The sequence below is a fragment of the Macrotis lagotis genome, chromosome 2, assembly GCF_037893015.1.
Source record: "Macrotis lagotis isolate mMagLag1 chromosome 2, bilby.v1.9.chrom.fasta, whole genome shotgun sequence".
Lineage (NCBI taxonomy): Eukaryota > Metazoa > Chordata > Mammalia > Peramelemorphia > Peramelidae > Macrotis > Macrotis lagotis.
The window spans coordinates 178240380-178264215 of record NC_133659.1 but is presented as its reverse complement, the minus strand read 5'-3'; the positions used below and the strand labels follow the sequence as shown (position 1 = coordinate 178264215).

General features: G+C 36.0%; 1 protein-coding gene across 1 annotated transcript; it reads left to right on the top strand.

Moving 5' to 3' along the window:
* Positions 1-3655: 3655 nt before the first annotated feature.
* LOC141511307 (cytochrome c-like) lies at positions 3656-3928 on the top strand. Its single transcript, XM_074220536.1, has one exon. It carries the CDS (start codon positions 3656-3658, stop codon positions 3926-3928), a length of 273 nt encoding a protein of 90 aa, XP_074076637.1.
* The last annotated feature ends 19908 nt before the right edge of the window (positions 3929-23836 follow it).

Here is a 23836-nt window from a genome sequence, read left to right as displayed (position 1 = left end):
CCAGTATGAAACAGATATTAGGAAGTAGAAAAATTTTTTAAAGGGCTGAAGGAATAGGAGGAATGGAGAAATAGAAAGATAATTATATATTTGTCCTTCATTTTTGAAGGAGACCATGACATCAGGAAGATGATGCCATGACATGCACACGAATTGAATTTGAGTGAGTGGGTGCTATGATAAATCATCAGCTTCACATTCTCTCCAGAGTCATATGGGTTCAGTGGTCATATATGAGATAGGCCTGGATGTGAGGCAATCTGGGTTAAGTGACTTATCCAAGGTCACACAGTTGGTAGGTGTCTGAGGCTAGATTGAAACCAGGACCTCCAGTTTTCAAGGTTGGTGCTCTACTATAGATAGGCAGACAAACAGATAGATACACACAAATACATAAATATACACATATATAAAGTGTATAAAGATTAATGTATATATACTTATAATATATTTGCACAGATGAATAAATAAATAAAAATATTTGAAGAAGTAAGGATCTTTTTATTTTTGTTGATTAGTAAATATTTGCTGAAGATTAGCACCTGTCCACAAATAAATGGCTAAGAAAAATCACGATTCTTTCTAGTGAGACAATGTATTCCATTTTGGAATTGCAATTTATGTATGAGATTAGGTTCTATAAATCAGCATATAAGGGGAAAATTGTTTAGCTAAAATTATTACCTCAAATCCCTTAAATTATCGTTAAGTACTATAGTATAGTACCTTTAAACAGTTGTTACTGGATAGCAATCAGGATCTCTTTAAAAGACAGCATTCTATATCAGAGAGCAAATAGATCCAAAATGGCTGTTATCAAAAAAATATGTATGTAAATTTTATTTTTCATATTACTCAGCTGAGCTAATGATCAAAGGAAAAAGGACAGCCAGGACATCATCTCAAATAAAAGAAAATAAAAATAGGTAAAAATTTAACAGACAGTAGGAGGAAAATACTCTTAAAAAGACTTCACACACGAGTTTGATTGTATTAAAGAGTGATCAGACGTTCATATAACTTTCTTATTATTATTTCACAAGAAATACATAGAAGGGCACTTCCAGATGTCCAGGACTGCTAGGAAAGTAATTAAGACTGTTCCTCTTCTTAACTTCATCCTAAGCAGAATAAATAGATTATCTCTGAGTATAAGCAGTCCAGTAAAATGGATAAAAGGTGCATAGGCCCTAAGAATGACTGGAGAAACAACAAATTCATGTCTTCCATCTCACAAATACTCTAAAGCAATGGGTCAAAAACAAATAGAAATGACTGCTACCAAATAGTACATAAGATTCCTGAGGGCCACATATTGACAGCTTTAAAAGTAATATTATCTATTATATTTTATTTTTATTTTCTTAAATATTTCCTGATGACATTTTAATTTGGTTCAGGCTACATCCTGGAGTATTGAAGGACTGCTTGATCTCTCTCTCTCTCTCTCTCTCTCTCTCTCTCTCTCTCTCTCTCTCTCTCTCTCTCTCTCTCTCTCTCTCCTCCTCCTCCTCCTCCTCCTCCTTCTCCCTCTCCTCTCCCTTTGCCCCCCTCTTCCTCTCCTTCCTCTCTTCCTCTCTCCTCCCTCACCCCCCTTTCTCTTTCTCTGTCCACCACCCTCATCCAGTTGAATTCCTACAAGTTAAACACATTATACTACTTCCCTGAAGCTAAAAGAAGATTATATCTTCAATAAGAGGATGTGTTTTTAAATTACAACCTTGTCCTAACTACCTGAGTAACCTAAGGTAACCTGTCTGAACTTCAGATGAATTCATCTGTAATATGTGGATTGAGGCTGGACTTGACTTCCAAGCTCCCTTCCTCTAAATTCTATGAGTTTTCACTTCATTTAATAAGGCTTTTCATTGTTTATCATTTTTAGGAAAGGGTCCTAAAATTCCAACTGAATTGAAACAGACCTTCAAAAGCAAAACTATGTGTTACATTTCCTTTGCCTTCCAACACCCATCATTGACCCAAATCTTCTAGGTATTCAGTAAAAATGAATAATGTCAATCCATTCTCAGACATTTAATAATTACCTAGCTGTGTGGCCTTGGGCAAGCCACTTAACCCCATTTGCCTTGCAAAAAACTAAAAAAAAAGTGAATAATGTCATGAGAATCAAGACTATTTGTATCTGATTTGTTTTCATGTCCCCCAAAGTACTGAAACTGCCTAGTCCTCAATCCTGGGAGCAATGCCATCTAAACACAGACCCCGTTCTCAAATAGCTCATTAGATAAATACATCAGAGCTGAATCAGAGCAGTCAGTCATGCAAAATGAATTTCCCATTGGCATAAAGTGCATCCATGTCTAGAACAGCACTTCCCCTCAGTTGTGGAATCACACTGACCACCTGAGAAATAGAGTCATCAGTCTGGTGACCTTTCACAAAGGATCAATTGATGAACCACATATATGCATACCCCTAGACAAAAGAAAAATATCCAGTGACTCCCAGGTCATCACAACTGTATCTCTACATTGCACCCATAAGTCTCCTCTAACTCCTGCCCCTTGCTCTCTAGGACAAAGCTTTCTCTGTAGCAGCAGCCCCAACAAGGTGTTGTTGAACTATGATATTCCAGCCAAGGCACCCACAACAGGCTTGCACTCCTTCTACCTCTGCACCCTGCTTTCCTTTATGTATTAATCATCAATCAATCAACAATTATTCAGTAAGACCCTATGTCCAGTATTGGGAAAACAAGTACAAAAAATTGGGGGAAGGATCCCTTCTCTCATTGAACTTACACTCTAATGATGAAAATGAGTATATGTAAATTTATATATATATATACATATTTGTGTAATATAAAATTAATAAATACAAATATATGCAAGGTCAATAAATATAAGGCAGTTTGGGGAAGAGGAGAGTAGGAGTTGGAAGATCCAAAAGGTTGGGGGGAGGAAGAGAGAGGAAGAGCCAAAACCTCTCCCAACACCTATAAATAATGCCATAAAACAATTCCTGGAGAAGAAAAACCCAAAAGGGATGGGCTAAAATAATTTTCTAGGCAAAGACAATTTAGAATGACAGCAGGAATGTCTGTCACACCTGGACAAGACACGAACACAGTCCAGCACAGACCTTGCCCAGCAAACCAGGAGCAGTCCTTGGAAGCCCCTGAATCAGGAGATGCTGCTTCCAGTCAGTTCCTAGATGGTAAGAGGGTCAAACAACAGGTTAGAAGGAGATTTCAAGGGTCTCTTTGCTAGCACTGAGACCAGACTCTGTTGCTTTGCCCATACTTGGACTTAGATAAAGTCCTGGCTGGCAGTTTGGGGGTTAGGAGGAACCTTAGCCTACCAGAGCCTGTGCCTGCAGTGGAGCACGGACATTTGTCAGAATTGCAGGTCAGAAAGGAATGCTTGTGTGGTTACTAACAAACCAGAGCACAGGTCAGGAGAGTAGTAAACTCACCTCTCCTTAGATCATACCATCTTAGAAGAATTGAAAACATGCAGGTTCCTAAAAGTATTTCTGAAAATAGCTGCACAAAAGACCTCAAGCTTAGGACAGTGCACCCTCTACCCTAGAAGCAAAGTTTCTTTAAGAAAGAGTTAAAAAGGCAGAGGGAGCACCAGGCAGAGCCACGCAGAGCCGGGCCAGGCGAGCTGCTGTGGGCCGAGTCAAATTCACAATGGGAGACGTGGAGAAGGGCAAGAAGATATTTGTTCAGAAGTGCGCCCAGTGCCACATGGTTGAAAAGGGCGGCAAGCACAAGACCAGACCAAATCTCAACAGACTCTTTGGCCGTAAGACTGGTCAGTCTCCCGGTTTCTCTTACATAGATGCTAACAAAAACAAAGGTATCACCTGGGGAGAGGATATATTGATGGAATATTTGAAAAACCCAAAGAAGTACATCCCTGGGACAAAGATGATCTTTGCAGGCATCAAGAAGAAGGGGTAGAGGGCCGACTTGATTGCATACCTTAAAAAGGCCACCAATGACTAACAGTTGTCTCCTGCCTGGTTTATTTTAAAAAGGAGATGTCTCTCTCTCTCTCTCATGGTGAGATTTCTTTTCTTTTCTTACATGTCCATAATGACCCTATTTAAATTGGTTTCATCAACCTGAGAATTTTTATCATGAATGGCTGTTTAAAAATTTTGTTCAGCAGTTCTAATAGAGAAATTATGTAGATTAGAGAGGCTTGTATTTAAATAAGAAATGATCTGTTTTCTCTGTTTTTGGTCATGATTCCAGTCACAACCAAGCTATCACACATTAATGTTTATTTTAAAAGATTTAGGCAACTTTTTTTTAAAATCAAGGGCTATGTGCCCCACTTCTTAGAAAAGTTTTAATTAAATCTGGCTTCTTTTACTAAACTATGGGGAAAGCCTACTTAATAATTTCATATGACTTTTACCTGTTATGGGTTTTGGGGAGTGAGGGAATTGTTCTGGGGGGGGGGGGTGAGTTACACCCCAGCCTGTCCAAGGTCAGTCCTATTGAATCCATCTTAAGTTCCCTAACATTTTGTGCATAAATAGCTTAATTACAATGATTTGATTAAATACTACCTTTAATTTGTTGAAAGGCATTTCAGTGTATTGTCTAAGGATTGAATAAAGATCATCCCATCATTGTAGGAATTCAGTTGGAGATAGGATCTTCTGACTTGCTAAGTACCTGTTTTGAAGACCTATTGAATAGAAAGATTACAGACATGTTCTTAGTATGTGAATAGCAGTGGTAGTATTCACTTGGAGAGTTCAGCTCTGGAGATGTACCATTAGTACTACATCTGTAGCCATGTTTAAAACTTAATGAACTTGGAGGATTCAGCTGTATGGAGATGTGCCATTAGTACATCCATGGTCACCCCCCAAAACTTGATTCAGCAATTAAACATTTGTGAATATATTTTTCCTGAATGTTAAAAAAAAAACCCAAAGAGTTAAAAATCAAGAAATAGGCTAGGGAAATGAACAAACAACAGAAAATATCCAACCATAGAAAGTTACTATGGTAACAAGGAAAATTAAAACATATACCCAGAAGATAAAAATCAAAGGTCCTACATCCAAAACCTCCAAGAAAAATATAAATCTGCCTCAGATCATGGAGGATCTCAAAAAGAATTTTGAAAATCAAATAAGGGAGACAGAGGAAAAACTGGGAAAAGAAATGAGAGCAATGAAAGAAAATCATGAAAACTGAATCAACAATTTGAGTGAGAAGACACAAAATAATACTGAAGAAAATAACACTTAAAAACAGACTAGTCAAATGGTAAAAAAGATGCAAAAAAATCAATAAGGAGAAAAATGCCTTCAAAAGTAGAATTGGTCAAATAGAAAAGGAGGTATAAAAGCTCACTGGAGAAAATAGTTTCTTAAAAATTAGAATTGAGCACATGGAAACTAATGACTTTATGAGAATCAGGAAACTCTAAAACAAAGCCTAAAGAATGAAAAAAAAATAGAAGACAATGTGAAGTATCTCTCTGGAAAAACAACTGAATTGAAAAACAGTTCCAGGAGAGAAAATTTTAAAATTACTGGACTAGTTGACGGCTATGGCCAAAATAAGAGGAATATTGCTCTGATATTTTAGAACAAGAGGGTAAATTAGAAAGTGAAAGAATCCACCAATCACCACCTAAAAGAGATCCTAAAATGAAAACTTCAAGGAACTATGCCCAAAGAGCTGTGTTCATCTATTGCCCGGGTGTGACAGACATTCCTACTGACATTCTAAGTTATCTTTGCCTAGAAAATTATTTTATCCCATCCCTTTCAGTTATTCTGCTCCCGGAATTGTTTTATGGCATTATTTATAGGTCTTTGGAGAGGTTTTGGCTCTTCCTCCCTGTTCCTTCTGGCTATATTGCAAATAGCCAGAAAGAAATAGTTCAAGTATTGTGAAGCAACTATCACAATAAATGATTAGAGAACTTAGAATATGATATTTCAGAGGATAAAGGAGACAGGATTAACAACCAAGAATCATCTACCCAGCAAAATGGTATATAATTCTTCAAGGGGAAAAAATGATATTCAGTGAAATGGAGAACTTTCAAACATTCATGATTTTTAAAAAAAGAGTTAAAAGAAAATCTGACTTTCAAATATAAGACTCAAGAGAAGCATAAAAAGGTAAACAGGAAAGGTAAATCACAAGGAACATAATAAGGTTAAACTTTATATTTCTACATGAGCTGATGCTACTTGTAACAACATAACTTTCTCATTAGTATAGTTAGAAGTATATTTAGACAGAGGGCACAGGTGTGAGTTAAATGTGAAAGGATAATATCTAAAAAAATAAAATTAATTGGTGAGAGAGGAATGTACTGGAAGAAAAGGAAAGGGAGAGGTGAAATGTGGTAAATTATCTCATAAATCTGGCAAGGAAAAGCTTTATAGTTGAGAAGGGGAAAGTTGAGGCAGGGTGAGTAAACTTTACTCTCATCGGAATTGGCTTAAAGAAAAGATCACAATCACCCTCAGTGGAATATGGAATTCTATCTTACCCTACAGGTAAGTAGGAGGGAAAGGGATAAGAGAAGGGAGAGAGTGATGGAAGAGAATATTGGGGGGAAGGCATAGACAAAAGCAGAATGCTTTTGAGGAAGGACAAGGTAAAAGAGAGAAGGAACAGAATAAATGAGGGGAACAGGATGGAGGAAAAGAAATTAGCAATAGTAATTAAGAAAAAAAGTTGAAGAAAGTCACTCTTTAAAAGACCTCATTTTTCTCAAACTTATAAGGAACTAAATCAAATTTATAAAAATAAGAGCCATTCCCCAAGATCTGATTAACAGTTTTCAGATAAAGGAATAAAAGCTAACTATAATCATATAAAAATTCTTTAACTCATTATTCATTGTAGAAATAAAAATTAAAATAATTCTGAGGTACTAATTTATATCTATTTGATTAGTTATTAGGATATTAATGCATTGTTGGTGGAGTTGTGAACAGATCCAACCATTCTGTAGCACAATTTGGAACTATGCCCAAAGAGCTATAAAACTAATTACACATTTTGACCTAGCAATTTCTCTACTTTTTCCAAAAGATATAAAAACAAAAAAGGAAGGGGACAGATGGGTGGTACAGTGACTAGAGCACTGGCCCTGGTCAGGAGGTCCTGAGTTCAGATCTAATCTCAGACACTTAATAATTACCTAGCTGTGTGACCTTGGGCATGTCACTTAACCCCATTGCCTCACAAAAAAAAGGAAAATTATATATATATAAATCTTTATAGCAGCCTATTCTTATGGCAAAGAACTGGAAACTGAGGAGATGCCCATCAGCTGGGGAATGGCTGAACAAATCGTGATAGGTGATTATGATGGAATGCTATTGTGCTATAAGAAATGGTGATAAAGATACTCTAAAGGAAACTTAGAAAGATTTACATGAGTTGATGCAATGTGAAATGTACTCTACACAAAGAAGCAGCAATACTGTAAAATGATCAGTTGTGAATGATTTAGCTATTCTCAGCAATACAATGATCCAAAACAATTCTGAAGGATAATGAAAAATGCTATCTGTCCCCAAAGAAAGAACTGATAATATATGAATAAAGAATAAGGACTTTTTTTAATTTTGTTTTTCTTTAGGGATTGTTATCTATATTTTCTTTCACAGCATGACTAATATGGAAATGTTTAACCTGACTACATATGTAAAATGTAAATTGAAATACTTGCCTTCTCAATGAAGAATGGAGGGAGGAAGAAAGGGAGAAACTTTGGAACTCAAAGTATTTAAAATAAATGTTAAAAAATGTTTCTACAAGGAATTGAGGGAAAATGAAATATTAAAAAATTCCACAAAAAATGAAGATGGAACATGAGTTGTTTTTGTCTAAAAGGAAGAAAGGGATTGTGTTCAGCAGAGGTGAGGGAGAGGGAATGCATTCCAGAAGAGAAGATATACAATACAAATGCATCATGAAGAAAGATGGAATGTCCTGTATGTGGAATGGAGAGAAAGTTAGTTTGACACACTCACTCAGTGTAAGAGAGACAGTAATATATAAAATGAGACTGGAAAGAAAGGAAGCAGTTTTAGAGCTTTAAAACCCAAAATGAATCTATATTTGATTTTAGAGAAAATGGGAAAACACTGGAATTTTTTGATTATGGAAATTGCAAGGTCAACTCTGCACCAAAGGAGATTTATTTTCATAATATATATAGTATGGACTGGAATAATGAGTTGAATCTAGAAAACCAATTAGGAACAGAGTACTCTTTTTAGAGTTTTTTATAAATGGGGGGGGTAATATTAGTTTGTTGCATGGTGATTCTATTAAGCAGTGATGCAAAATCTCCCCTAAAGCAGCAGTCTTACCCTGAAAGATCTTGGGCAACAATCAGGGCTTACTCTTATAAGTAATGATAGCAATACTCATGTTGATAGAGAAAGCAGTCTTATAGTAATGTCCTAACACCAACTTCTGTCAATGCCAATCATGGATTGTGGTCATGGACATAATCCATGGGACCCACGCTGTTGTGATGAATGAAGACTGGATTCAAGTGAAGTATGAAATTAAATAATTTTTAAACCTTGGACAAACATACAGAATAAATATGGTTAAAAATTACCTATGACACTTAACACATCAATTGCGTACCAGGCGACACTAATACATCATAGTACACATAGCTGGCATAGAGAAATTCCTATCCAATTACCTTTAATCATTTAGTTTTCCAAATGCTATTATTTAACCAATATGTGACTTTGTTTATAGATAAAAGCCTTTAATTGACACTTAATTACTATTCAAGTCTTTTTCTTTGCAATGAACTAATTAAATGTTTTACTAAGTAAAAACAACTGTGAGTAAATGAGCTAATTAGTGTCTAATTATTGGTTACTAAAGATTACTCCAAATGACTTACAAATGGCTTCTTTTTTTTATTCTGACTACTGAGAATTTTAAGTGCTAACCTTAAATAATTGCATGCAATTTATTTCTCAGAGTGTCTACATAAAGTTAACACAAGTAACTTTCATTACAGCTTAAAGAATGACTTTTACCAAACTCAAAATCCTGTCTCCTTTCCACTGAGTGTCATAAGGCCTTTTTGAGAGGCAGAGCTTGAGTTGGAACCTGGGTAGGGAAAGAAAGAACTCAAGAAAAGCGAGGATGAGGCTCAAAACAACCAGTACTGTGTTGTTGTTTAGTCATTTTTCAGCTATGTCCAACTCTTTGTGATCCCATTTGGGGTTTTCTTGTTAGAAATACTGAAGTGGTTTGCAGGGGTAGTTGGGTGACAGTGGATAGAGCACTGGCCCAGGAGTCAGGAGAACCTGAATTCAAACTCAGCCTCAATCACTTAATAATTACCTAGCTGTGTGACCTTGGGAAAGTCAGTTAATCCCATTGCCTTGCAAAAATTTTTAAAAAAAGAAGTGGTTTGCCATTTCCTTGTCCAGGCCTGGCACTCTTCACTGTGCCATCTAGATGCATAGTATCATCAAAATATCAGTTTAGGACAGGAAGACTGGGTCAGAAGCAAAAGATGGGAAATTAGCTAAATTAAATCTTCCAAGGGGTATTAAATATCTAAAGCCATCGGATGAAAAGTAAGAACTGCATTATAACAGCTGACATTTACAAAACTTGCTTGCTAAACAAACCCCATTTGAGTAACTGTTCCATGGTCAGGAAAGTAATAGAGAGACATCATGAAAAATAAAGCAGCTTAGAATAATGAATTGAACTAGCCTAAGAGGCTCAAATTTCCTATTCAAGTCTTACCTTTGACACAACCTGGTTGTATGACTCTAGTCAAACTGGAAAAAACTCTCTAATACTGTAAATTAATTACATTGGTACAATTGGTACATTGGTAATGAAATTAGTTGTTCATTCCTGATTCCTAAATTATAAATGAGTAGACCAATTCTCAAGAGTGAAGTGAGTTGCCAATACTTAGATCATCAGTTAATAAGCATTAGAAACAGGATTGAAACATTAGAAACAAATCCTAATTTGACAGCCACCACTTGAACCACTCCACTATCCGCCAGGGTCAAGCATGTTATGTCTTGGAATGTCATCACAGGAAGCCTACTTGAGCTAAAGGGTTCAGATTCTCAGGATAAGATAATTTGTCTTTCCCTTTCTATGTTTCCTATCAGCCCCTTAAAATGGTTTTTCTGTCTACATTCCTTCTAAATTTTAATACTTAAATACCTATGAGGGGAGACTCAAACTAATTCATCATTCTTTTTAATTGATTTTTTATTGGTATCTTTAGTTTTTATACTGCCTATTCATCATTATATACTGGAGGGCAGGGGTCTTCTTTATTCATACCAGCCCTACCTTTGATGGTCACAGTGAGATAGAGTTTTAAATTCCCAAATGTGTCATATTACAAAGTCTGCTTCCCATTTTTTATAATATCGTCACCTACTATATTTCATTAAGAGGGGATGGAATAAATTTATTCTTAATCTCTTTCATTTCTTTGAATTAATTCATGCACTTTTAAAATATGTATCTTAAATTACCAACAATTTGAAGCTCTGCCATTTCCATAAAATGTGCTGATAATGAGTTATTCAATTTCCCTGTTTCAGGGAGAGACTAATTCATCAAGACCAGCTGAGCCCATTTAGTGTCCCTCTAAAGGTACAGGTGAATATAATTTCAGAGCAATTGCATGGTTAATACATAGGACTAAATTTGTTGGCAAAATTTCTCTGATCCTCATTGTAAATTATTTCTAGCTATGTCATTAAGGTCAAATTCGATAGTGCCCTTGTGAGTTTTTTTTCCTTCATAAAAATTAAGGAAGTCGCATACATATATATACAGCTCCAATCTGATCTAATACAGTACTAAGTTCCTTACTATGTGCAAAGAATTGTGCTATACTTTGATAATACAGTGACAAAATAAAGAACATTTCTTCCTCTCAAGAATTTTGAAATCTAATGTAGAGGCAGATTGTATAAAAAGAAATGTGCCAGGCTCATCATTTGAGGAGCAAGGAGAGAGTATTAAGGGAAGCAGCAAAAACCTCCTATAGGAGATGCCTCATGATGACCAAAACCTAGAAGAAAGCCAAAGATTCTAAAAGAGAACTGATTTTAAAAGATCACAGAAGTTCAAAGTTTAGGGCACAGGAAAAAGACTGTATTGGCTAAAATGAATAGTATATGAATAGAAGTAATATGAAATAAGCCTGGACTTTAAATGTCCAACTGAAAAATTTGTGTTTTATCCTAAAAGTAATAGGGAGTCACTGAACTTTCTTCTGCAAGAGAATGACATGATCAGACTTACGTTTTATGAAGCTTCTTTTGGAAGCTGCATGAAAAATTTATCAAAGCAGCTAGATGGTGTAATGGGTAGATTTCTTGACCTAGAATCAAGGAAGATCTGAGTTTGAATCCAAACTCAGATAATTGCTAGTTATGTGACCTGAGCAAAACACTTAACCATTCTTGCCTCAATTTCTTCTTGGGCAAAATAGTTGGAGAAGGAAATAACAAAGCACTTCAGTATCTTTACTAAGAAAATATTAAATGCAGTCCCAAAGAGTCAGATGTGACCGAAACAACTCAAGAATAAAAAATGGAGAATGAATCAGAGGAGGTGAGATATCAGTCATCATGCTCCTACCCATGACCTGATTGTGATGTGTAGTTGCTTAAGCAAAATTCCTTTCTGTTTATCAGTTTTATCCATAGACATAAGAAAATCAGAATCTCCAGAAATAGCAAGTTAGAATAGACTCTAAGAAATTATCTTACTTAAAGCTGATGATAAGTGAAATTATATAAAACTGTTCTATACTTGGGTACAAGTCTCAGCTGTGTGATCATGGAATTATTCATTAATTTCTCTCAGTCTTGGCTTCCTCATCCTTAAAACATGGAAAGCAGGGGTGGCTAGGTGGTGCAGTGGATAGAGCACCAGCCCTGGATTCAGGAGTACCTGAGTTCAAATCTGACCTCAGACACTTAATAATTACCTAGCTGCATGGCCTTGGGCAAGCCACTTAATCCCGCTGCCTTGCAAAAAATCTGAAAAATAAAAACATAGAAAGAAATCAATTAGGAGGTTATTTTAAGAGATGATGATGAATGATGGTGATGATGATGATGATGATGATGATTATGACGAGAGAGAGAGAGAGAGAGAGAGAGAGAGAGAGAGAGAGAGAGAGAGAGAGAGAGAGATCAAGGTCCTAAGATAGTCTTGGTAAATACTCATATTTATAGGATAACATAGAAATAATGACATAGAGAAATAAACTGAGAAGTGGTCAAATAAATTGAAGGAGAACTAAGAGAGAGCAGTGTCATGAAAACCCAAAAAGCAAAGGATGTTCAGTAGGAGAAGACAATCAGCAGTGTCAAACACTTCAGAAAAGTCAAAGGTCTAAGAAAAGATCATTAAGTTTGACAATTAAGAAATGACTGATAACTATGATGGCGAGAGTTATTTTCATTGAGTGATGATTGCAACTAGATTTGCAACTAGATTGCAAAGGGTTGCAAGGTGAGAGAGAAGGAAATAGAAAACAAAAACAGAACATTTTTTCTAAGATTTTTGCTATGAAAGGAAGAAATGATATGCAAAGATAGTTTGAGATACTAATGATCAAGGAAAAAAATTTTGTTTGTTTTCTGTTTATCTTTTGTGTTGTTTTTAGGATCAGGGAGAAATGGACAGATGTGAAGATTGCATGGAAATAATCAATAGAAGAGAAGAGAAGAGACTGAAGACTGGACAGAGATTGGTTAGGCAGAGAACAATAATTGCAGAAGGAATCTCCAGAAAAGATAAAAGTGTCTGGGATCAAAGATATGAGTGGAACTTTTGATCTTGGTGAGGTTTTCAACGAACACTGGAGTAAGTAAAAGAGGAAAAAACATGAAATTATGCCAAGAGTTCTTACCAGGTAGAGTAGGAAAGAAGAGGTAGTTTGATAATAATAGCACCTCTTTGCAGTACAGTATGAGATGATTAGCGGGGGGCGGGGGGAGCATGGGAGACTAGAAGAGGGAAGAGAAGGTTTGGAACAATCTCATTTTATAGATGAGGAAATTCAGAGTCCTAGAGGTGAAATAATTTGTCCATTATCAAACAAGAAGAAAGTTAATAAATTGAAACATAAATGTTGCTATTGTTTCTTGTTGTTCTCGAAGAGGACCAATGTGTTATCATTAACTCAATGTCCTGACTTTCAAGAGAATTGAAGTGAAACAGGGCTGTACAGCGTCATCAGCCTCTCCAGAGTCATGGGAGTGCAGTGGCATGACATAAATCAAGACAACATGGCGATGGCCCAGGATACAGTGGGAGATTTTGGCCTTTTTAAGCTAAGATCTTTCCCAGATTTCAGTTTGTCTAACACAATGCCCATTCAATGAGAGGGAACTAGTAGGAGTGAGACAAAAGATGAACTAGAATTCTGTCACAAAAAGAATTCATCTGGAAAAAGAAAATCTTCAGTTTCTGGCCTGAACAGAAAATAATTGCTATTATACTCACTCTGATAAATCAAAACCCCAGCAATGAGCAAGTTTTGCTTAGACGGCACATAAATGACTTGTTCATTGTCATACAGCTAGTGAATAGCAGAACTGTAACTGGTCTTGTGATCCCAGTCTTGTGTTATTATGGAAGAACCTTGGCATGTGTTTCATAGAAGTGTCCTAAGACTTATTTGGCTGCTCTCCAAGAATTTGATGTGCCCTCTGAAAAGAAAATACTCAAGAATGTTTTAAAAAATTGAATTAAATTTGCAGTGTATGTTACTTCAATACAACTAAAATATGAAGGCAGAAACAAGAAGATCAAAATTATATAGTCCAGAAGAAAATTAACTGTTGAATTTAAAGAAAAAAGTTTTGGATGACTAGATAGTAGCAGGGGAAAAACAGATGAGGGTATCATAGTCCTGTGAAGGACAGTGAAATGACATTTTCACACTCTTCCCTCTTATTTCCCCTCCCCTAGCATTATGTAATTAGACATACCTATGATTCACCAAAATGCCACTTTTTAAACCTATGCAATTTAGAATAGAAATGACTTGTGCTGAGCAGAGTCTGATAAACAGAGGGATTTATGAGCAAGTTTTATGAATTACACTTTTGGACCAAATTTCATTTCAAACCCACTAAATCAATTGCTATCTCCTAGTTGGGAATCACAATTGCTACTAAGGGAACAATCTGAATGGCAACTAGAGCAACTTTTTTTTTGCTATTTTTGCAAGGCAATGGGGTTAAGTGACTTGCCCAAGGTTGCACAGCTAGGTAATTAAGTGTCTGAGGCTAAGAAAATATCAAATTTTTGGCTATGTGATATATTAGCAATAAAAAATAATGCAATAGAAAAATTTTTATATGATGGGTCCACTCTAGGAAAGATAGTCACTTGATTTCTAATTCTGGAAATACAGTTTCACTATTAAGTTCTCTCAAAATAGCAGCCAAAATGTCTCAAGAATTCTCTGTATAAAGCTTCTTTGAAAGATAGGAGTTGGGGTGGCTAGGTGATGCAGTAGATAGAGCACTGGTCCTGGAATCAGAAGCACCTGAGTTCAAATCCGAACTGAGTCACTTAATGATTACCTAACTGTGTGGCCTTAGGCAAGCCACTTAACCCCATTGCACCCCACTGCATTGCAAAAAAAAGAAAGAAAGATAGGAGTTAAAACAATCCTCTTGGGAAAGTTTTCTTCATCTTCTTTCCCCTCTATATTTTTACATTTTTCTCTCATCATGATGAGACTATGATCTCTCCACAGATGATAGAATGGCAGCTAAACTGTTACTAATCAAAACTCTACATCTTGAAAGCACAAAAATATTCTTTGTGTGTGTTCTCTGTGGAAGTGGACAATTGAAATTGGAATTACATAACTATATACAAATAAATTTAAAGAAATACCTATTAGTTTTTGGTTTTGGCTTGTTTTTTGTTTTTTGCAAGGCAATGGGGTTAAAGGGACTTGCCCAAGGTCAAACAGCTAGGTGGTTATTAAGTGTCTGAGGTCACATTTGAACTCAGGTTTTCCTGACTCCAGGGCCAGTATTCTACCCACTACACCACCTCCCTCCCCTCCAGTAGTTTTTTAGGAAGGAAAACAAGTGATCAGTAAATAGGAAGTTCATGCTATACATTGTCATTTTCATACAAATGTATTTTTATAAATTACTTTTAGTTACTGCAATTTCTTTGGCAAGGGAAACTTCAATATGGAAACTACTTCTATTAATGTATACTGGTAGCTGCTACATAATTTATATGATTCTTTACCATTTTTGTATTCCCTTAGACCTCTTTGGTCCAAGACACTTAGCACCATTTACCTCTGTTTCCTCACCTGTAAAGTAAGCTGAAGAAGGAAACGGCAAGCCACACTCCAATAGCTTTGCCAAGAAAGTCTCAAATTGGATCACAGTGAGTTGGACATGACTGATAAACAACCAAAACAACAATAACTCTTGTTGTCTGTCTTCCTTTAAAAATTCACAATCCATTCACCACTTTATTTTATGTGAGCAAAAAGAGTTAGCTAATACACACGTGTTGTCATTTATTAAATTATCTCCTTAATCAAGGTAATAAATCAATTTCCAGCTGTGTCTTGGCAACATTATCAACTAGCTAAAATGAGACTTAAATGTTCCTCACTTTTTAGGGTTCCTTAAAAATGAACTCAATTTTCCTTTCATCTCCAGAAATTCAAAGATACTAGAGGCAAAAAGACCCTGGCAAATCGTCTCCTCTATCCTCTGAAATATTCCACCATTCCCTGACTGAATAATTGCAGTTTGTTTTTCTTCCCATAAAAAAATATTGATGACTGCCCCGGACTAAGTTTTGGAAGAACCAAACCCATTTCTACATTTAATCTTTAAACTAAAAAAAAAACTCCTTAGCAGCCTAAAGATATTTTCTATTTTCAAATAATTTTGCTGTATTACATCTCATTACCATAATTCTGGTGAGTAATGATTCTTTTTTAAATTTTTTTCTAACCAACCTTACTTACAATGTACTTCCCAGAAACCAAACAAGAATTTCCAGTAAAAAGAATAGACATTCCTCCCTCTTCTTGCCAGAGATATGCAAGCACTGACCTTAGGAGATTCACAATTAAAACTCAGTCTCTTTATGAATAACTTACTCAATCTCCATATATATATGTGTGTATATATATATATATATATATATATATATTAGTTGAAATTCATCTTCTTACAGATGCCTCATAAGTCAAATTTAAAAGAGGAGAAGAGACTATTCTCATTTCTGGTCCTTAGTTTCTTAATTTGCACAATGAACAAGTATAATTAGTTGTCCTCTAATATCCTTTCTAGCTCTGACTTTCTAAGACTTTCCTCCCAACATTTCCCCAGTGTTCTAACCATATTCTACAGACATACCACTATAGTAGGGTTTCATGGAGAAACAATTCCTATTTGTGTGTGTGTATTGAGAGTGGAAGATAGAGGGAACTATGATTTCATTGGTAAGGGGAATTTCCAGCAAAGAAAATCCCTCTAATCAATGTAGGTCTATGTCTGTTCTAAAACTTCTGGTCCTAGAGATTTCCTAGAACATTTTCCAGGATCATATAGCCTATATGCATAAGAAGTAGGACTAGAATCAGATCTTTCTGACTATAAGACTGACTTTCTTACTACTACTACTCCAAATTACCTCTCATGTTATTTAAGGAAGCCTCTTCTGGACTCTCCAATCTAAAGATTGTAAAATGAGTATTGAAAGTAAAGTTGCTATAGTCATGTGTGGACCAGAAGAGTAACTTCACTCTTCCTTATCATCAGGGGAGGCCAAGCAGCAGCTTCTGAAGATATCGCAGCCCCAGCATCTGAAGACACAGAAAGTAAAGTTCTTACTACTAAAATCCTTAGTACTGTCACATGCTTCTTTTGTGATTTTTTTTAACAGTAGCAATGACATTAAATAAATGTAGGACGATTAATACAATGAATAGAATGGCATAACCTGGAATCAGGAAGACTCATCTTTCTGAGTTCAAATCTGGCCTCAGACACTTATTAGCTATGTGACCTGGGCAAGTCACTTAACCCTGTTTGTCTCAATTCCTTCATATGTAAAATGAGTTGGAGAAGAAAATGGCAAACCACTTCAGTAGCTTTACCAAGAAAACCCCAAATGGGGTCATAAAGAGTTGGACATGACCAAAACAACAAATTACCACTTTCTTTTACCACAAAATACCAAGGACCATTGGACCATTCCATCTGAATTGCAACTGAAACTGTGTATATGTATATATATATATATATATATATATATATATATATATGTAGATAGATATGTTTGTACATACATACACATACACACATGAAATCTATATTGTCTACCTCATTAAAATTACCTCTTGAAAGTAGGGACCATCTAACAATATTAATTAGCATTTATATGACATTTTAAGGCTTTTCAAAGCACAATATTTGATCCTCTCTGACCACTTCACAAAGGGCTGTTTTCCCCTAATCATTTTCTTCCACTATGGATAAATTGAAGCTATCATAGAAGAATCCCAGAATCTAAGAGTTGAAAGTGACCTCATGAACCACAATGTCTAACCCAGACCTGTCCAAGAGTTCCTTCCACCACATTGTCAATAAATGACTATCTAGCTTCTTCTTGAAGACCTTCAGTGTGAAGGAACCCATTGTCTTTCATTCAAGTTTTGGATTAGCTCTCATTTTTCAGTAGATTTTAATCTTCCCAAAAGCAGGAACTTTTTTGTAAGTTTTGTCTTTGTAAACCTAATGTCTAATACAATGCTTTACCCAGAATATGCAATTAATATATTCTTGGTGAATTGAAATTAATTAGATTTTCATCACATAAAGCCAAAACTTTCTGTTCCACTTCAACCTTGTCCTCCCAGTTCTGACCTTTGAAATCAAGCAGAAAAATCTGCTCCTTTTTAACATGATAGCCCTTCAAATACTTAAAGACAGCTATCATATTCCCTAAAGTGTTTTCTCTACAAAGCTCAATACCTCAGTCTTCTTCAACTATATCAATAACAATGCCAATACCAATAATCATAATAATAATAAAATGATATAATATAAGCTTATTCTAATAATAATAGTTATAATTAAAGCTAGTATTTAGGTAGCTCTTTAAGGTTTGCAATGCACTTTGATTATATTGTCTCCTTTGACCCTTACACAGCATATTTTCCAGCTTTCCCATCTCTTGATAATACTCTTGAAAGAACTTGTTAATTTTCAAAAAAATTAAAGCTAGTAAATGATAAAATAATGCCTGTATTATTCCAGTTTGAACTGTAATGAAACAGAATGATCACACTTACCTCTAATCAAGCTACAGGGTTTAATGGTAGCATTCAAACCACATACCAGCAAAACAAAAGGAAAAAAAAAGGGTGGCTAGGTGGCACAGTGGATAGAGCACTGGTCCTGGAGTCAGGAGTACCTGAGTTCAAATCTGACCTCAGACACTTAATCCCATTTGACTTGCAAAGAAAAAAAAACGGAAGAAAAAAGAAAAAAAAGACACAAGTAAATATTTGATTCTGCCTTATTATCATCTTTGGAGTTTAATTTTGATCTAGATCTGGAAAGTGAATTCATATACATCATTGAAATCAAAGAAATTGATTCAATACACCCTATAAACAAATCCTAAATGACATGAAGGGGATTGTTTGTGTAGGTTTAAACTGGTGAAGGTAAAGGAAGTGAGTCTTACACAGGGTAGACTTAGGTATAGCAGTTCTCTAGTGCTTTAGAATGCACTAAACATGAACAGGTCAAGATAAAAAAAATAGAGGTTGGTAGAATTCCTTTGGTAGCAGGGGCTGCACTAACAGATTCATCAGTCATCTAGTTGTTTCTTTTCTCTGGGGCAAGAACTCAGTCTAATGAGCTTTTATCAACCTCACACTAAAAATATATTAAACAAAGTTTGATCTTTATTAATGATTCAGAAAATACTAAAGGAGTGTGCAGGACCTTAGGGTCATTATTAACATCCAATCCACCAGAACAGGAGGTCATGGTGAAGATTAAGAATAAATTTAGGAATCATAAAGCAGAGAGAAAGATAGAATGATAAAAGATTATGATTAGATAATGGGATTCTTAATGTACAGCTACTTGGATTTGTAAAATAAGAGGATTGAACAAGAAACTCTAATGTCCCTTTCTCCTTTAGTAATCAGTGTTCTAGTTATTTTATTACCTCCAGAATTGAATTTAAAATGTTTTCAGCTTTTATAACACTTCACAATCTGGTCCCTTCTTACCTTTCCAGTCTTCTTACACTTTACCGACCTTTGCAAACTCTTCCAACTAGGTAACTGGGTTGTGAAAGTACACACCTAAAGTAAGAAAGACTCATCTTCTGAATTCAAATCTGACCACAGACATTTATTAACTATATGACCCTGGACAAGTCACAAAATCCAACTTGCCTCAGTTTCCTCATTTGTAAAATGAGCTAGAGAAGGAAATGGCAAACCACTCCAGTATCTCTGCCAAGAAAACCAAAATCACATAAGGAAAAGTTGGACATGACTGATACAACTGGCCAATAACATACTCTATGATTCAAGAATATTGATCAACTTGCTCTATGCCTTATCTCTAGTCATCTTCTATAACTCAAATGCTCATCCTCCTCAGTTCTATGTCCTGACTTCCTTTGTTTCTGTCCAGACTCAGCTCAAATTCCACTCTCTATACCCCTCTTCTGCCCCACTGCTAGTGCTTTCCTTTTGATTCCCATCTCTATCTAATATGCATCTAGTAAGGCAGCTAAGCGGCACAGTGGCCTTGGAGTCAGGAAGACTAGAGTTCGAATCCAACTTCAGACCCTTGCCACCTGCTGGCTGTGTGGGTGTGAGCACGTCACTTAACCCTGAGTGCCTCACATCCAGGGCCATATCCAGGCATCCTATTTCATATCTGGCCACTGGACCCAGATGACTGAAAGAGAAAGTGAATCTAGTGGTTTAGCACAGCATCCCCCTTATTCAAATCTAATTCATGTGTTTGTCATGGCATCACCTTATGAGGTTGTAGTCTTCTTCAAAAGTGAAGTACAAACATTATTATTCACCTAGTTATTTACATGTTGCTTTCCCAATTAAAACTTGAGTTCTTTAGGGACCAGAATCATACTTTTGTCTTTCTTTGTTTAAGAAGTGTACATAATAAGCATTTTATAAATGCTTATTATCTGACTTCTAATATATAAGATATAAGAAAATATAAGAGGTTGGTTTAAATTTGTGCTTATCCATCAACATAGATCAGAAAACAAATTTTCTGAATAACTAACTATCTGCAATAACACTATGGGGCAGGTAAGTGGCACAGTGCTGGGTAGATAGAATGCTGGGCCTGGGGTCCAGAAGACCTGAGTTCATATCCTGTCTCAGACATTGACTGTTTAACTTGGCAAGTCACTTTGTCTATTTGCCTCAGAATCATCAACTATAAAATGAGGATCATAGCAGTTCAGAGAAGTTTGCCTTGGTTTACCTTTTTGTTAAATGTCAATCAAGACAGTAAAATTGAAGTGGGTGGACTAGAAAACCTCTGACATTATTCAAATTTACAATTATATAATCCTTATTATGCAGATGAAAAAAATAAAAGTGACTCTCAGACATTTTTACATGTCTGAGGTCACACAACCAGTAAACTCTGGAAAAGGGTGCAACCTCAGTTTTTCTACATTCAGTGTATTTCCCATAACACTGCTGTCTCACTAGTTATTTGACTCTTTTGCAAAATAGTAGACCTGGGTTGATTTGGGGTTGAATTTTTGCTGATAAGTCTGAGAATCATGGGCATGACATTTTTTGGAATCCATGAAAGCAGACTGGCATTTGTTCACCTTGGAAGTTCAATTAAATATGTCATTTGAGAGTTTCTTTTTTTAAAAGAAAAAATATGCCAACAAGAAATTCACCAAATATGCCATATCTTTTCTTAGATTTACAAAATCTTTCATAGTTTTTACAGTGAACAGTATTCACTGTCTTTTACATAAAAACCCCTTAATTTGCATTCTTCCATTGCACTGCAATCAGAATTACATTCAAATGATGAGTAAGGGGAAAATTCACAGGAATTTTAAAATGCTTCATTAAGAAATTCCCTAAGGGAAAGTAAAGAAAGAAGGGAAAGAGGAATGGAAGGAAGGAAGGAAGGAAGGAAGGAAGGAAGGAAGGAAGGAAGGAAGGAAGGAAGGAAGGAAGGAAGGAAGGAAGGAAGATAAAGAGTGGGAAGGAATAAGGGAGGTTAAAAACCTTCTGGTGTATAAATTTGCTGCTATGTCTTTCAGGGTGAGAAAAAATTGAGATAGGATAAAGGACAATTTGAAAGGCATGTCTCCTACATATATGCCTTTATTCAGTTTTTTAATATAAAAATGAGGAGGGCTCACATTAGTCATAGTAATATGTGAAGTCTGAGAAGAAAAGCTGTTGCCAAATAGGGATCAGAGAGGCTTACTCAAAAGGTAGAATTAGAACAAATTTCTTGGAATGTGTAGTTCAACACTCTACAAGGAAATTGTAATCTTAAAATAAGGGACAAAATGGGGCATGGAGGTGAAAGGACATAGAGCATGCTCAGAAGGAAAGTATTAGCCCAGGTCCATAGCATATTGTTGGCTAAGGTTAGGCAGAATATCACATTTTCAAGTACAACAAAGAGGTTACTATATCCTATTTTACTTCTGGTAAGTGTCCTGTATTTATTTCATTATGAGCATTTTTCTCTGCATTGGTCTCTGCATTCTTCTGATTATTTTATAACTTCAGGCCCCACCCAAAGAAAGCAGTGCCATATTGTATGGGTAAACGGTAGGTATTCAGTATTGCCAAGGTCCCTTATTTCCATCTACTAATGATCAACCAACCAATAAGCATTTGTTAATATTTATTGGGAACTATTTAAAAAAGAGGCAAAAGATAATCCCTACCCTCAAGTAGATTACAATCTAAAGGTGAGACCTTTCTGTTCTGAAATGGAATGTCTCTGAAGTGGAACCATCTCCAGTAAGACACTTGAACCATCACTATCTTACCTCTACCTCCTGAATTTGGAATTTAGATAAAGTCACATAGAATAAGATCCTGTATTGTTTTTGTTGTTGTTGAATCATGTAAGAATCTGTGACTCCATTTGAGATATCCTTAGCAAAGATGCTGGAATGGTTGCCATTTCTTTCTCCAACTCACTTTATAGTTGAAGAAACTGAAGCAGAGGGGGTTAAGTGATTTGCCCAGGGTCATACAGTTAACAAGTGTCTAAGGTTGGATTTGAACTCAGGTTTTCCTGACTGCAGATAAGGTGTTCTATCCACTATGCCATCTAACTGCCCAAATAAGACCTAAAAGACTGTACAAAAGTTACAGAAATTCAATCAGGGAAGCCTGAGCATCTGGAGTTGGGACTGGGAGGGAAGGGAATAAGGAGGTGAAGAGAGGAGAAAATTCTCCAAAGAGAATTATGCATCTCCAGAAGAGAAAGCCACAAAGATACAGAAATGTCAACACTCAGAGATAGAAGCAGAGCAGGAAGAATTCCCAGACCAGATTGGGAACTGGGGCAGTTAAAGGGGTATACATAATGGTGGGATCAAGGGAATCTTGAAACGAAACTCATTAACACAGAAAAGGAGCTCCTAGATACCCCTAAGCTGCTAGACCAGGTTTTCTGGAGGGAAGTAGAATTTCAAGGCACCTACAAATCCCAGTACAAGCAGAGCCACCCTGGACAAAGTAACAATAGAATCAAAAGGCAGCAAGGGAATAAGTAAACCTAGGCATCAAACTCCACTGTGCTGTGCAGATTGCAAAGTCAACTCTAAGTGGAAAAGAATCAAAGTTAGTGACCCCGAGTGATGTCCCCCCTTAGAGAGGCATTGGAAGATTCATATTAGGATGGGAGTCCAAGCGATGGCTTAGATGGGGGAAGTAGGCACTCACTAGAAGCCTGGGTTACTAGTAATCCTAAGGACTTTCTCTGGGCAAGGAGATTTGATATTGTACATCTAGTGTGTAGTTCTCTAGAAGAGTGAGGGTTCATTTAGAAGAAATTACATTTTTTAATGTTTATATGCTCAGATTCAAGTTTTTTTCTATAAAGGAAAACAAAACTATTCCTATGGATGATCTATTGTTCTGCTGAATACTTGCACAGGAACTGAGTCCTCTACACATCATACACCCCTACAGACACACACACACACACACACACACACACACACACACACACACACACACAAACACATTTCTAAAAATTAGCAAAATTCTGTTGTTGCCAGGGAAGATTCTGGGTGGGTGCATGGAACCAAAGAGAGATTTCTGATTGATGCTCCCAAAACTGAATCCTATCCACATAAACTCAGAACTATGGTTTTGGCTCAGGGATTGAGCATATTAACACTGATAAGAAAGATTTTGCAAGAAATATGAATTGGAACATTCTAGTTGCAAGAAATAGCTAGGGGGGAAAAATGAGTTAACTGTGACCTGGCACAAAATCATAGTCCCAAGGAAATGTCAATTGAAGATAAGAATTATTTCTTTTTACAAAATAAATGCAATGAATACTGATCATTCATAGGCACTTTGGATAGAAGGGGGAAAACTTTCTCCTATCTGGCCAAGTGCTGAATGCATAACGTTGACCTTCTTCACCTTTCCAAAGCACTATTATTTTTTTTCCTCTCAAAAAATAGTGAGGCAAGCATTTTTATGGGGGTATGGGGTAAAGATATTATTTCCATCAAATGAATATTAAGCATGCT